This window comes from Drosophila eugracilis, unplaced genomic scaffold (assembly GCF_018153835.1).
Source record: "Drosophila eugracilis isolate 14026-0451.02 unplaced genomic scaffold, ASM1815383v1 contig_367, whole genome shotgun sequence".
In the NCBI taxonomy this organism is placed as follows: Eukaryota; Metazoa; Arthropoda; class Insecta; order Diptera; family Drosophilidae; genus Drosophila; species Drosophila eugracilis.
The window spans coordinates 2,031,610-2,046,163 of NW_024573224.1; the positions used below are offsets into that span (position 1 = coordinate 2,031,610).

General features: G+C 41.4%; 2 protein-coding genes across 2 annotated transcripts; both read left to right on the forward strand.

The window, feature by feature from the left end:
• The first annotated feature begins 337 nt into the window (after window positions 1-337).
• On the forward strand, window positions 338-10,114 carry LOC108116501 (hemicentin-1). The gene is made up of 6 exons (XM_017228434.2): window positions 338-1,279; window positions 3,305-3,496; window positions 4,303-4,457; window positions 7,361-7,571; window positions 7,710-7,967; window positions 8,758-10,114. The coding sequence occupies exons 2-6, from the start codon at window positions 3,424-3,426 to the stop codon at window positions 9,024-9,026; spliced, it is 966 nt and encodes a 321-aa protein (XP_017083923.1). The 5' UTR covers window positions 338-1,279; window positions 3,305-3,423; the 3' UTR covers window positions 9,027-10,114.
• Window positions 10,115-12,263: 2,149 nt separating this feature from the next.
• Window positions 12,264-12,656, forward strand: LOC108116247 (protein new-glue 3-like). Its single transcript, XM_017228037.1, has one exon. The coding sequence runs from the start codon at window positions 12,264-12,266 to the stop codon at window positions 12,654-12,656; it is 393 nt and encodes a 130-aa protein (XP_017083526.1).
• Window positions 12,657-14,554: the final 1,898 nt, after the last annotated feature.

Here is a 14,554-nt window from a genome sequence, read left to right on the forward strand (position 1 = left end):
ACGATCCGGCATGGCGGTTAGCTTGAAAACCGACGTATAAGCGAGCAGAGTTGAAAAACCCACAGAGTCGGAAGAAAAAAAAATAACACGAAAAACCCTTGCCTTAAAATAAAACTGCTGCTCATTAGGCATGCAAAGAAAGCGGCAACAAATGGATGGCAAATTAATATTTGATATGCTCTGACTTTCGAGGAAATCCTCTCATCCTTTCACTGAGTTCCGTTTTTAGCGCGCCTGCGCCGGAGAGCATTTTTCGGAGTCTTGCATTTTTCGGAGTCGCGGTCCAAGTCCTTTAAGCTCGCCGAAATAGACACGGAATCAGTTCCAGTACGCGAATCCTGCCGCAAGGATGCCAGTGAACGTTGCTCCGCCGCCGTTGTCGGAGAAATCAGTAACAGGGGAAACACCGAAGCAACGGGGAAAGGGAAAGTGCCATCAGTACCAATACAAATACAAATACCAACACGAACATCGTCACATCGCATTGTGCCACATTTAAAAATGAAAACAGACGAAGGAATGAAGTGAAGGCACAAGCCAAAAGCCGTTTAATAACTAAATCCCACGGAGCCATCGTTGGTCACGTTCCGAGACGGATACACAAAATGCCTCTCTCCGCGTATCCTTCGTATCGTATCGGTGTATGTGCCAGCGTGTGTGTTTGTGTCTGTGTGGTGATTCCCCTCAGTGATTCAGTGTGAGTGTGCATACCTATAGGGCTCTGGCTGGCACCTAATGTGGCCAACATACACACATACATTGGCGAATAAAATAATACAAAGCCCTCGTCCTTGTCGCTCGCCTCGCTTTCCTTGTGTGCGTGTGCCCGTGTCCGTGTCCGTGTCCATGGATCCATGGGTCCTTGTGTCCATGTGTCAACTTCCGCCGCCGAACGGATATATTTTCGAAATCCGCGCTATTAAGCCACGCACCCATTAAGCCAGTAAGCCAGACCAAAAATAAACCTAGCCAAAGGCCTGCCACATTTCTTTTGCTGGGACATTGTTGGATTGATGGATTGATTGGTGAATTGTGACATTGTCGAAACGATTGGTGAATTGTGGCATTGTTGAATGCCTGGTTATTGTGCAACTGTTGAATGAGCAATGCTAGCAGAGCCGCCTAATTATTGCGCATTGCGCAATCGAATTGAAAGTCAAAGCCCCAAAACGAGTGTAACGCAGTAGAAACCACCTCAAGGATTGGCCATCAAAGGCAGCTCAGCTGGATTCCGGATAGGATGACGTTGGTGTCATTTGGAAGTCATTGCGGAGACCCAGTAAGTGAAGGAATTTAATTTAATGCGCCACAAGGACAAGCGAGAAAAACAAACAATAAATAGGGTCCGGACTAGGGTCTACGGAATACGGACTCCGGGGTCTCGGCTGACTGGGCAAACTGCGGTCGCCCTTTGTCCGCCTTTTCCGTTTGACAGGTCTGAAAAGTTAGGAAAAGAACAACAGAATAATGTTGTTCGCTGGCCGGATAAAAAAAAAAACTTTTGTTTAATTTCCATGGAGGGCGAAAGGGCAGCGGCGAAGGCGTCGTCGACGGCATAGGGGACATGGCCAGGCGATAATTCCGCTGTAATAGCTGCGAAAAAATGAAGCCCTTTTTTTCTCAGGAAAAAACAGGAACCAAGCAACCGAAAAGCCGACGGCTGAAAGGCCAAAAAGTGACCAAAACAAATGGCGGCAACCGAGCCGGAGTGGCTGACCCTTGGAGTCACGCAGCTAATTGGACTGACAACAAATGTATATTTTTGAGTAATGACTGGGATTATGAAAGACCGCTCTAGGAGCGCACTCCGCCTGCCCCCTTTTTCTTATTTTTCTTTTTGCCACCAACTGACTGATTACCGAGTTGGAGTCATAAATAATGAGAGGGGGACAGGCACCCACGACTTGGTCTCGTGGGAGCCATGGCAGCAGACTGACAAATTTGCAACTAAGGAAGGAGCGGAAGGATGAGGAAGGAAGGAAGGACTGAAAGCAATATCGAGTTTATCCAGATAAAACTATATAGTTGACAAGGTCGTTTAACCAGGAGCTCAGCTTGGGAAACTTTTTAATTTCATCCTTCATGAAGTTTTCGACTTTTGCCTTAGTTTTCCATTCAACGAGAGGGCGGGAGGTAATCACCCCACAGACCCCCTTTCCTTTTTGGTCTCCACGTAATTGCTTTAGCCACATTGCAACGGAATATGCTTGAACCCGCTGAACCTCCTCTTTTCAAGGGGGGGTGGGGAGGTAAATTGCTCCACCGACCATGAATGCAGTTTCTGTGGCGAATCTGAAATGCATTTTGTGTTGCCTGGCAACCGAGTCGAAACCGAAAGTTGAGGCTACATCCGGCATTAACCTCATTAACCCGTCATTCAGAGCCATTTCCCTGGACTGCGATGGCTCTTGTTCTGTTAATTGGAATTGCGGTGCAGTGAGGTTCATAAATACTCACACATAAGTCGCCGTGAATCAATAAATTATGTTTAATCGTCAGAATCTGAATAAGATCTGGAATATAATAATGTACACAATTATTTGAATTGATTCGTTGGGTAGGAAGTTCCATAGATAATATTTCATAGAAAAAGGCAGCTGGTTACCAAATTGCTCGATTGCTGACCTACTTATAATGCTAATTTCATTCGATAATTCCAACAACTCGTTTCGATATTAATTCAATTAGAGTGCCGCATAATTGTCTAATTTTTTCAATAAACAAGCCAATTTTATTCTCGACTTTAATTGAGAAAATTGTGAAATAATTCAGCTGCATAGCTGTGGGAAAATAGATATTCGATAATAATATTTAATAACTAGCAAGAAAAGCTGAAATAAACGGCGACCACATTTTTGATAGCGTGCCTGTGGCTTTAAGTTTTATTTTCCTAACTGAACTTTGATTAGTTGGTAACTTAATTTACTAACTTAATTCATATCATGAAATTAATTTTATTTGATTATTATTCGGCATTTGATATTAAGAAGCTATATATATGGTTTCATTGTGTCATTTATAAAGGTTTATCGTTATTATTCAATCTTTTGGCCATCCAAGAGCAATGAAACGCACTGTATTAAACAATTGCCGAGATGGGTAGGCAATTTTCCGGCTGAGGAGGAAAACATATTGGCTTGACCCACTCCACGAACGACTCTCTCCCCGCATATTCCGGATATATATCTGGCTTTCATCATTTGCCCGGCAAATTACTTTCCCATTCCCCCCAGCTCATTTCGTGGCGCGTCCTTCGCCTTTGGCCCCATAAAAAGTCCTGGTAATAATATTTCCTCCTTTGCAGATTATTAAACCTTAAACCGTAAACGGAGCAAATACAACAGCAGGCCCAAGCCGGAGGAGGACTCTTTGGACTTCTCATCAGAGTAGCAGCAGCAGCAGTCCGAGTGGAGAGCATAAAACATGTGGACAACGGACTGCCCAAGAGCGTTGAAAGCGATTTGCCTGGTACCGCTGTGGCTGGTCCTGCTCCTCGGTGAGTTTCCCTTTATGCGATTGTGGCAATGTTCTTTGCACTGTGAAAATAAATGGGTTCTTAAGTCCACTGTAATAAGCAATTAAGAAGAAAGAGAAACGGAAGAGTATACAAGGAGAAAGCACAAAAAGGCTATTGGTTTAATTTAATAATTGGATTTGGCTGCTTTTTCTCTATGATTCTTAAGTATTGGCTTAAGTTTCTGTTTTATGTGAAACATTTTTAATTTTCCAACAAGTTTTTATCTCTCTCTGCGTAAAAGAAAACCATAACAATACAGATCAAGTAACAAAAAATATACTAAATTTAATATTTGGTTGAATGTTAACTTCTAAGCCCTTGGAAAGCTCTTTAAAATATTATTTATTACCTTTAAATCATCAATTTTATACCAATACATCAATTAAAATGTTTAAAATATATAGCATTGAAACATCCTTTATTAAATATCATTCAAATTTGTCAACATTGTATCTGGTTTTCACATTTCAAGGCGATTTGAATTAAACTCATTGACACTGATGACACAGACAGATATGAAAGAGATAGACTTGATTTAAACCAAAAGAGCTTTCAACAGAGCCTTAATCGAATCTCTTATAAATCTCTTATAAGTGATTTAAGACCCAAGGAAAATTCATTCGGCAGAGGTATTTTGTGTATTTATTTGGAAAATGAATGAAAAATAAGAAATGACCTTCCTTCACATGCAAAAGTACATAATTGATGGCCAATTTAAGTGATATTTTGCCCCTGTGTGCATGTATTAATGGGACTGCATCCATCCTTCCACTGTTTGTTCACAGATTGCGGCTTGGTCAGCGGCGAGGTGCCACCGCACTACTGGGAGACGCCGTATTCTCAGCCGTACTTCGACAACTCCTCGAGGCGCGAGGTCACCGCAACCGTGGGTCAGGCGGCCCTGCTGCATTGCCGGGTACGGAATCTGGGCGATCGAGCGGTAAGTTGTGGGGGTCAGAAGGGTAGCTGGGGTATACACCAGCAATTAATATTGCCCGTGCTCGTGCCATTGCCTTTTGCCCAAGGGCTAACCAACATTATATTCGCATAAGGCATAAGGCAAAACAAACGACCTGCGGCGGTCGTGTGGCAGATTTGTAGATTACTTTTAAAAGATTACGCCATAAAGTTGGTGGTTGGACCCCCCACCCCATAATATCCTCCCCAAATCCCCATCCCTATCTCCGTCTGTCGTCTGTGGGTTGAATGCGCTCCAACACCCAATACCAGTTTGTGTTTGGCTTGCTCTGGTTTGCACATTTGTAACACGGCTTCGCTTCCGCTCTGGGCGATTTGTTAGCAATGCAACAACACAGGACCTGTTCTACCCTCTGACCCCTGGCCCGTGACCCGTGAGCCATGGGCTGAGCACCCTCTCCCGCTTCCATCCCCGCTCAACCTTTTGTCCCAAGCAAGCTCTCTGTGGCTGTGCAATTATGCGGTGTAATAAATTTTACGTTGTCCGTGTCGTGCCCCCTCTAGAGCCGCCCCGTAGCCAACCCGATTTGCCACCAGGAAGCGACAACGATGTCAGCAACGCTCGTTCGCCCGCCCAACTTTCAGCAAGTCAGTTGAATTGAGTAATTAACGCCGGGCGTTGGAGCTGGTGGAACCGAGGAGCTGGTAGAGCCCAACTCTGAACCGTGTCCCTAATCCTCTGGCACAGGCATTGTCTCCCGTTATATGCGGCTAATTGGCGGTGTCTCCAGCACGTTGCATTCTACATTTTCTGTTCTCTATGTTGCCAAGCTGCCATGCTGCCATGCTGCATGCTGCACGATTCCCGATTCGGGATTCATTTTCCAGTCACTCAAAGTCCTTGCCCAAGTTCCGTGCTAATTGATTGTCGCAATATATGCACGACATGGAAATTTGCCTCTAAATGGAATTTTTCGCATTTCGTTGCATACTTCAGGGGGCGGGGGGGTTTAGGCAAAGGCAAAGGAAAAACCGAGGAAAAACTAAGCGAAGCTTAATCACTTTGGGGAAATATAGTTCAAGTGAAAAGAACTAGTTCAGTTGATATTGTGAAGTTTAAAGAGAAAATTTAATGGAAAAGCTTATAAACATCTTTAAACTTGGTTGTTTTTATAAGATTAGTTGATTAGTTAAGAAAATTTATTTATAAATTAACTGTTTTTCGTATTAAGGGCAACTTAAAAAGTTATGTTAAAAGTTTTATAATGGTCATGTTAAAATATTAAATGCTTTATCCCTTTATTTAATCGGCTTATTGTAAATATTGCAACAGCAAATTGGTTTTATTTACATTGTTGCTGTAAATCAATACATTTTTTTCTTTGACCCAATAGATTTACTTACTTTTTTACATTAATCAATCATTCATAAAAAAAAACTATTTCAAATAGAAAAATTCATTCGAATGTTTTAATTGTTTGGCTTACCTCTTTTTGTGGTTATTCCGAAATGAAACGAATAATAAAAGTGTTAACCAAAGCTTCGCCTTGAACTTATTTGCACTGGGGAAATGCAATTAATTTTAATTGAATATTGAAAATTAGCGAACGAACGAACGAACGAACGGTTAATGAATGTATTTTCATTTAAATATAAATCAAGCGGGATCTTTATGAGCACGGCTGGCCAGGCACTAATCCATAATTAATTGAACCCAAACAAACGAGAAAATTAAGCAGTGCACAAAGCGAGTGCTTCATTTACTTGCCTCTTGCCAGACCAAAATCCTGTACACAAAATCCTTTCTGTATATAAAACTATTTCTGAACAGAGCGGCATTAAGTAAAACCCAATTGCAGCCATAAATTAGAGTCCAGACAAAGCCCGAAACAGGCAATTAATGAATTTCTAGTTTCCTACCACGCCCACAAATGGGAAAACTTTGGGCAGCAACCATTTAAAGTTGTTCAATTTGCTTGGCAACTAGAGTATCCTTCAGGTGCCACAAATTCTGAAACTAGAAGCACAAAGAACGACTGGCAGAGGAATCCTTTTAAGCCGCAAAACACTTTTGTTGCTAGAGAAAAATCCAGCTAATTATAAGAACATATAAAAGAGCAATTCTGTTATTATTTTCCGGATTAGCCATGCAGAACGATTTGGGTGTTTGCCCCACAGAATATTAAGTGAAAAGTTTTTATTTCTTCACTTCAACTTTTGGCACATTTCCACAAAAAGAGGCAATAAAGTTTTGTCTTTCAGACAAATAAACGAATATTCGCTTAATTAAACAGAACTATTAAAGTTCTGTTTTTATAAAAAAGATCATGATATGGATTTAAGCAAAGTTCTGTTTGTTTCACAAACTAACTATCAGAATAGATAAACTCTATTGTGTCAATATTTAATTGCTATTAACAACATGCAATTATACACCTCTTTTCGTGCCTTATATAAAAATATATATCTCTGCACGAATATATAGAACAATTTCCATATTGTTTATGAAAGCTAGCCACTCCCCTTTGAGGCACGAAATCATTTTTCATCTGCAACTTTTGCAGTTGCATGGATTTTTTCATGCAAGAAAAACAGCCAAAAAACGGACTTTTATTAAATTTGTATACACTTTTTCAAGAATATGTAGGTCAACTTTTTCTTTGTACCAAAGTGGTTACAAAAGTTAGATTGATTTAATTTTTTTTCGTTTTGCTATAAAAACAGCAACGCAATTCCATAGTTGAAATTCATTGAAGCAAAACCATTTTAATTTAAACGGGAAAGATAGATTTGATTTTATGACAAGATATGTATATACGATTAAAACGATTTATATTTTCATAAAATAAATACAGGTTTTCAGATTCACATTTGGGCAAACTTCTAAAATAGTAAAATGTTTCCATTTCCTTGCCCCTGTTTTAGGTGTCCTGGATAAGGAAGCGCGACCTACACATTCTTACGGTGGGCATACTGACCTATACAAATGACCAGCGCTTCCAGTCGCTGCACTCCGAGGGATCCGACGAGTGGACATTGCGCATCTCATCGCCACAGCCCCGGGATTCGGGTACCTACGAATGCCAGGTGTCCACCGAGCCGAAGATCAGCCAGGGATTCCGCCTCAACGTAGTGGGTGAGTATCGAACCAATAGGGAGAGAGTAAAAGAAGAGAGAGGTTGGAGTAAGAGGGGCTGTTTTGGTGGCCATTAAGTGGGCGGAGTGCTAATTAATGGCCTGCCCTGTGTGGCTTTTTATTACATTTCAACGACAGTGTCGCGGGCCAAGATCCTGGGCAACGCGGAGCTCTTCATCAAGAGCGGCAGCGACATCAATCTCACCTGCCTGGCGATGCAGTCGCCGGTGCCGCCATCGTTCATCTACTGGTACAAGGGCAAGCGGGTCATGAATTACTCGCAGCGCGGTGGCATCAACGTCATCACGGAGCGTTCCACACGGACCAGCAAGCTGCTCATAGCCAAGGCCACGCCGGCTGATTCGGGCAACTACACGTGCTCTCCAAGCAGCTCAGGTGAGTCCCAGTTCCCCTGCCAACCTGACATTTCCCTGTGCCACCTTTGCCCAGCCACATTCGGAAAATTTGATTGCCAAAAAATGTCCAAAGAAGACAGGTAAATGAAAAGAAAGAGTTTCGTGTTGGAAGTAGTTTTCAAGCCGCACTTTAGTCAGGATTAATATTTAATTTCAACAAAGTTAAGCAAGTCTTAAGAACTTTTAAAAAGTTTTAATTTAAACACACGTGTTCTATAAATACCAAAAATCTCTTTCTTAAGACTCATGAACTTTTCGAGCGCCTCGGAAGTAAAATTAATAACATGAGTGATTGTTCATTAGAATGAGTTTTCCTCGTGGGCGTACAAAGTTATTGATACATTTTATAAATAACGCGCTGTCTATTGTGCGTCAGCTATTCTAAAGGGTGTTGACAGCAATTCCCCGAGGTTCCTGTCACACACATATAGCTATTAACCTTTAGGGTTTCTCCTCGTGGTTTCGACATCATTAATTTTAAGTACTTCCAATCTTTGCCTACTTAATAATTCCTAGAAATCAAAAATTTCAAATTAAAGTGGAATTTTAATGCTTTATTTATATTCAAAATTTGATGAAATATTTTTGGCTTATAACCCATCAATCGATATAGATTCTATGAGGTTCTTACCAATTTTTCAATATAAATTCTTCAGCTGTATAGCTTTAGTGTAGCGTATTTTCCGAGTGTGCCCAGGGCAATTAATGAGTCTTTGTGACCTGCGGGTTTTCCACCGCCACATTCATTTCCCGCCACCCACTCGTTGCAGATTCCGCTTCAGTGGTGGTGCACGTCATCAACGGGGAACATCCGGCCGCCATGCAGCACGGCAACAGCAGCGCCAACTGCCTGCGCCCCCATACAGCCACTTCCGTGCCTTACGTCCTTGCCACCAGGATGTCGATGACGGTGGCGGCTATAGCCTGGAACTGCAACTTCAATGGCAATTGGAACTGGAGCCCCGATTGGCGCTGGCACTGGAATTGGAATTGGAGCAACATGGCCGCCGGTGTAATGGGCTTATGGAGCTGGAGCTGATGCGGCGGCAACAACATGGGAAGGGTGCCTCCAGTCGAAACTCTAAACGCTGAGCAACAGTCCCGGCCAAGTTGGGACTGAACCGCTCCTCCCCAGGTGCATTTAATGAGGGCGGAGGAGCGTCTTACGAACTAGTGTACATATACAGTGTGTCCTTTAACGAGTATTATCTATAAGACAACCCCGAGCAGGCAGGCAGTATTATGAGAATGAAAACCTTTTAATCAACCACAGTCAACCGGAAAAGTCCAGGCAACCAAGCACTATCCATAATATCTACGAAAATTAACGAAAAAAACAAAAACCAAAAAAGAGGACAACAGCTGTTTGGCATTCATTCGAAACTTAGCTGTGTTGTCATTGTATTTGATTTAAAATTCATTTCGTTTTATACACAGGGTTATAATTACTACAAAACCGGCCAAAAAGTCAACAATTATAGAAAACCTTTGGGTTTACATTTTCAGTTTTGGGTTCATTGAAGCCGAAATGTCCGATTGTATATACAATACACCAAACATAAATATTTTAGGCCCTACCTCGATTGTTTATTTATTTATACCAAAATCATACACCCAGCACCAGGAGGAGTAAGATAGAAGAAGATATATTATGGGGGAAGGGTAAAACCACCCGGCTATATATATATAGATGGTTATTCAGTGTATATGGATAAGTTTTTATCTGGTTGTCAGCCGCAAAATTGTTCTACGTAGTCCATCATCTAGTTACTGTGTAAAATATTCATACTTGATAATTGTACATTTAGAGGTCGGTTTTAAGCGGTCTTGATAAGACTTTTAAGCAGTAAGAGCGACCAGGTCGAACATATTCGATCTCGGTTCAACCAAAAACAAAAAACAAAACCAAAAAAAAAAAAAAAGAAATAGTAAATGAAATTACAGAAATTATATTAAACTAACGAAAATGGTAAATGAAAGCTAACCTAAGCAGAGTCAAGTATGTTTTTCTGTTTAAACAATGCTAAAAAATAAACGAACAATGTTTCTCCATAATAAATGAAAATATGGTTATGGTTAAAAGAAAAACTATTCATCGAGTGTTCGTTCGTTCTCACTAAACGGTTTTCTCATTTCACTGAGGAGGGGTCGGTCAGCTTAACGGGCCAGCTTAACGAGCCACATAATGGTAGGTGGTGGTTGGGCAAAAGTTTTTATCCTATTATGGCAGCATTTAATTAACGTCCGATTTTGGTGGCCCATACGCGTATCGTATAGCGTCGCATTGCTGCTTCGATCATCTTCATTATGCATACGCAACGTTGGCCCGCAAATCCGACAGCTACTGGCCACATTCGGTGGCAGCCACAATCCATGGCCACCGCTACAGCCGATGTGCCCCCGAAAATGAAAGACTAATTAAGCGGCTTATTTGCGCGTATTAATAGACCGACTTGTGGTCAGCTCAGCATGTGTTATGTGTTATATGTTTTGTGTGTTCTTCCTCTCTGTGTGTGTGTGTGTGTGTGACTGTGTTTGGTTCAACAAAAAGCGAGGTGGCACTGCCAACTAGCAACTAGCAGAGTGGCTAAACCAACATGTATTTATATTCCGATTTAAAAATAGCAAAAAAGCGAAGAGCACCCCACGCAAACAAAGACACCAACAGCTATACACACACACTGCTAACTGCAGATATGTACTACCAAAATGGACTTATAACACTGTACGGCAGCTTACGTGATGGGGATCAGGGGCACAACAAAATAAACTACAAAAAAAAAAAATATATATAAGGAAAAAGGGTGCAAAAGTCGAAGGAAAATAAATGGTTTTTCAGCTTTTATTTACTTGAGAGAGACAGTCCCGAAATGGGAAATAGGGAATGCAGCCTGGGATGATGCGGCAGTGGAATCAATGTAAAGGTCACAATTTATTCAATTGCCTTTTTGCCAAGATATTTTTATGGCGTGTTCATGTGCCGTGGACACTATACCCGCTCTCACCGTTATGTTATGGTATTGGCCATGGCCAGGAGAAGACCTAATCCCAAATCACAACGGAATTACAAACTGGTAATGGTTATGTGGCGGAAAAAGAAGAAGTAGAAGATGAAGCCAAAGGTCCGGTAGCAAGGACTTTTGGCCCCCAAACCCCTGGCACATAATGGCCAATTGATAGCCAAAAGGCATTAACACGCCAAAGAAATTCCCCAGGCTAAAACAGAGATGTTGCCAAAAAAGCGAGCAAATTTTCAGCTAACACAGACACTCACACACACACATACGATTACAGCCCGAAAGGGAGCGAGACAGGAACTGAAACGGGCAAAAATATTAAGTTCAAATGTAGCAGAAATCCAAAATACGTGCCATGACATAGAAAACAGCAATACCAAAAGGGGGATAAATGGATGGAAGAGGGGCGGTCGGAAGGGCTATGGGACAACGTAACCAATCCCTGGGCCACGCCCCCTTTTGAGCCACCCATCTAAATGAAACTAACTCCCCTGTTTAGGTGCGGCGTGCGTGCGTGAAGCTAAAATCACGTCCGATTCGATGCGTTTTCCACGAGAATTTATTGGGGAAAGGTCGGAAAATTCATACATCGATATTTTCAGACCCAACCTGATGTGTGTGAGTATGTTTGTGTGTCAGTGTGAGTACATGCAGAAAAAACAAGTTATAAATTCAAGAACTGATTTACAGAAACCGCCACTGAGGTTACATCAATTTTATTAAAAGCAATTTATCAAATAAAGACAAAAAAACAAATTGAAAAACTAACCTTTTCATAGGAATTTTATCTTTTTGATATGAATAAATAAAGCAGAAAATGTTTGGTTTTAGTTTTGAAATGCCTTAGAAGCTTAGAAAAGCGAACAAAATTGAACGTTCTTAGCAAATATGGTCTGGATCAGAAATGGTCCATCAAGTTGCCAGAAACTGCAAGCGGGGAATTGCCAAACAGCTTTTTCAAAACTCAGGATTTCCCGTTTAATTAATATTTAAACAAAGTCGCACGTTTTAGACAATCCAGGGCATACATCTTAAGTTCTAAAACGTTCAGCTGTGTCAATAACAACTAATTTGCTATTTTTGTCGCTTGTAGGTTATAACAAAGGCTTTTATAAAAAGATCTTAGAAGGAAGAAGGTTGAAGAGACTGTCTAAATGCAAAAGCCAAATAAGCTGTGTAAACATTGCTGAATATCTACCATTTCTTCTAGATTGTTAGGTATAAAAGCGTTGTCTTTTCTTCAGTTTAATCACATCACAATGCGCTTCTTATTCGTATTGATCTTTGCCGTTCTCGGCTGTGTCCTGTTCCTTGGCGACGATGTGACAGGATCCACGGCTACCACTGAGGCGGCCACAACAACTGCCGCCTCCACAGCGGACACTACAACCGCTTCAACTGCTTCAGCCGCCACAACTGAGGCCTCCTCTGCTGACGAGACTACCACCACCACTTCCGCCGACTCCTCGAAAACATCGGACTCGTCTACGAAATCGCCTGCGGCCCTGAGACGCGAGCGTCGTCGTCGTCGATTGGCCCGCAGGCGTCGCCGTTTAGAACGGGAAAGGCAAAAGCGCCAGGCTCAAAGAAAACGTAGAAATGATGGGAAGGGTGAAAGGCGTCACAAACGGGAAGTTCGAGATCGCGAATAGGAAATAGCCCATCTGTAGTGCTATGGAAAAAATTAATAACTTAACCGGAACATCTATTATATTTTTAATTGAACAGAATTTTGGAAGTGCATTTCCTAACCAATAAAGTACCGATACTTTTTAATATCTTCAGGCAAATATTTGAATCTTTTTATTCCCGATTTACGCTCTCTTTCTAAAAAGCTATATATTTAAATTTGATATCTATTAAGTAAGAAATTTGCACCTTTTTTCTCTCTGTATGAGAATGTGCAGTGAAAAATACAATATGAAATGCTGGCAGCGAGTGCTAAGACATGGACAAATGGCCGCCCGTCTGGTAAGCGGATGAAAATGACTTACGCATAGAGACCGTAGCAACTTACCTGCTCCGGACTGCAGGACCCCTAAAAGCGTTAAATATTTTACGATATGTGCAACTTGACTAGCCCACTCGACTTGCTCCTCCACTCTCCACCCTCAACTCTTTACCCTAGCCACTTTGGAACCCTTTTTTTTTGCCTTCACTCCGACTGCTCTCGGCTCAAAAGCGAACGAGTGGCGTAGTTAATGGCTCAGAAGCGTACGAACGAATGAAGTGCAACAACAACTGGGCCAAGAACAGGCAACAGGAACTACGAGGAAAATAGCAAATAAATTTATGAAATTTTCATCAACATTTTTGACAACAACAAACGTATGCGAGACGCAGCGGGCGGTGGGCTATGAAAAAACATTTGTAAAATGGAATATAACAGGGAAATTGTTTAAATGCATGGAAAGTGCTCAAGTGCGATAGGAAGCTAGAGTGCGTACAATAAAAAAAAACCTCAGGAAAACACAGGAAAAAAGCAGAGAGTTTTCATATTGACAGACAGGCAGTGCTTGTCGATTTCAACAAGGTATGTACGTGCTGCTTTGAAAAACTAATTTCATTTGCTGCTATTCTTTATTCCGAAATGTAAAATGAATTCTTTTGAGGAAAGTAAATAATGAAAATGAAATTTATTCAAATGATTCGTTAGTCAGGGATGTGTCCTAAAAATGGCTCTACTTATTCTGGCTTTAATCCTTTTTAAATTAACATTAAACTATTAAGTAATTAATATATTTTTAGCTTTAAATAAACAATTTTTAAATCAAGCTAAAGTCTCTTTACGGCCTGTAGGAAATCATCGAATTAAATTGGTGAAAAATTACATTTTTCCCTGTGCTTGGTAAGTTGGGAAATCAGAGAAGAAAAACCAGCCAGGCAAATGGAAAACAACAACAACAACAAAAGCAACGACGAGCATAACAACAACAACGACATTGGCTAATGAAATCTCTGAAGTGCATGGAAATTGCTAATCGGATGTGTGTGTGAGTGTGCGTGCGAACGAAAGGGAAGGCGCTAGGAAAAGAGACAGAAGTGTCGGAAATGACGTTTAGAGAGGGGCTTACAGAGAGGGGTTATAAGCGGAGGGTTAAGGGCTAGTCAAGGGGTTGGAAGTGGAGATGGAAGCCAACAGAAATTACTGTGGCCAATTGCATGGAAACTACGCACAGGATGCAACCGAAAGTTTCCAAAGTTGCCACAGTAGTTAGCAACGGATTAAGCGAATCGAGCACAATCAGATAATCCCAAACCCATTCCGAGAGAAATTACAATTGAATTAAGCACAAAACTTTTTGGGGATAATTTCTCAATTTCAACTCCCATTCGTCCTCGAAAACCTCTTCAATCCCAATCCCCCTTCCGACTTTGGATGATTTATGATACAAATTCACATTTGCATAGATACATTTATCGATACTTCCCAGGTAAACAAAAGATGCTGGATGCTGGTTGCTGGATGGCCCCCATCTTTTTGGCCCATACAAATATTTGTTTAGCTGGAAAATTGTGGGAGTTGGTTAGGGGGCGTTGGAGAACAGAG

Bases quoted from the DNA above. Each gene is read 5' to 3' on its own strand.
- LOC108116247 (XM_017228037.1), top strand. From the start codon at position 12,264: ATGCGCTTCTTATTCGTATTGATCTTTGCCGTTCTCGGCTGTGTCCTG.
- LOC108116501 (XM_017228434.2), top strand. From the start codon at position 3,424: ATGTGGACAACGGACTGCCCAAGAGCGTTGAAAGCGATTTGCCTGGTA. The intron at 3,497-4,302 runs GTGAGTTTCCCT...GTTTGTTCACAG, and splicing joins GTGGCTGGTCCTGCTCCTCG to ATTGCGGCTTGGTCAGCGGC. The intron at 7,968-8,757 runs GTGAGTCCCAGT...CACTCGTTGCAG, and splicing joins GTGCTCTCCAAGCAGCTCAG to ATTCCGCTTCAGTGGTGGTG.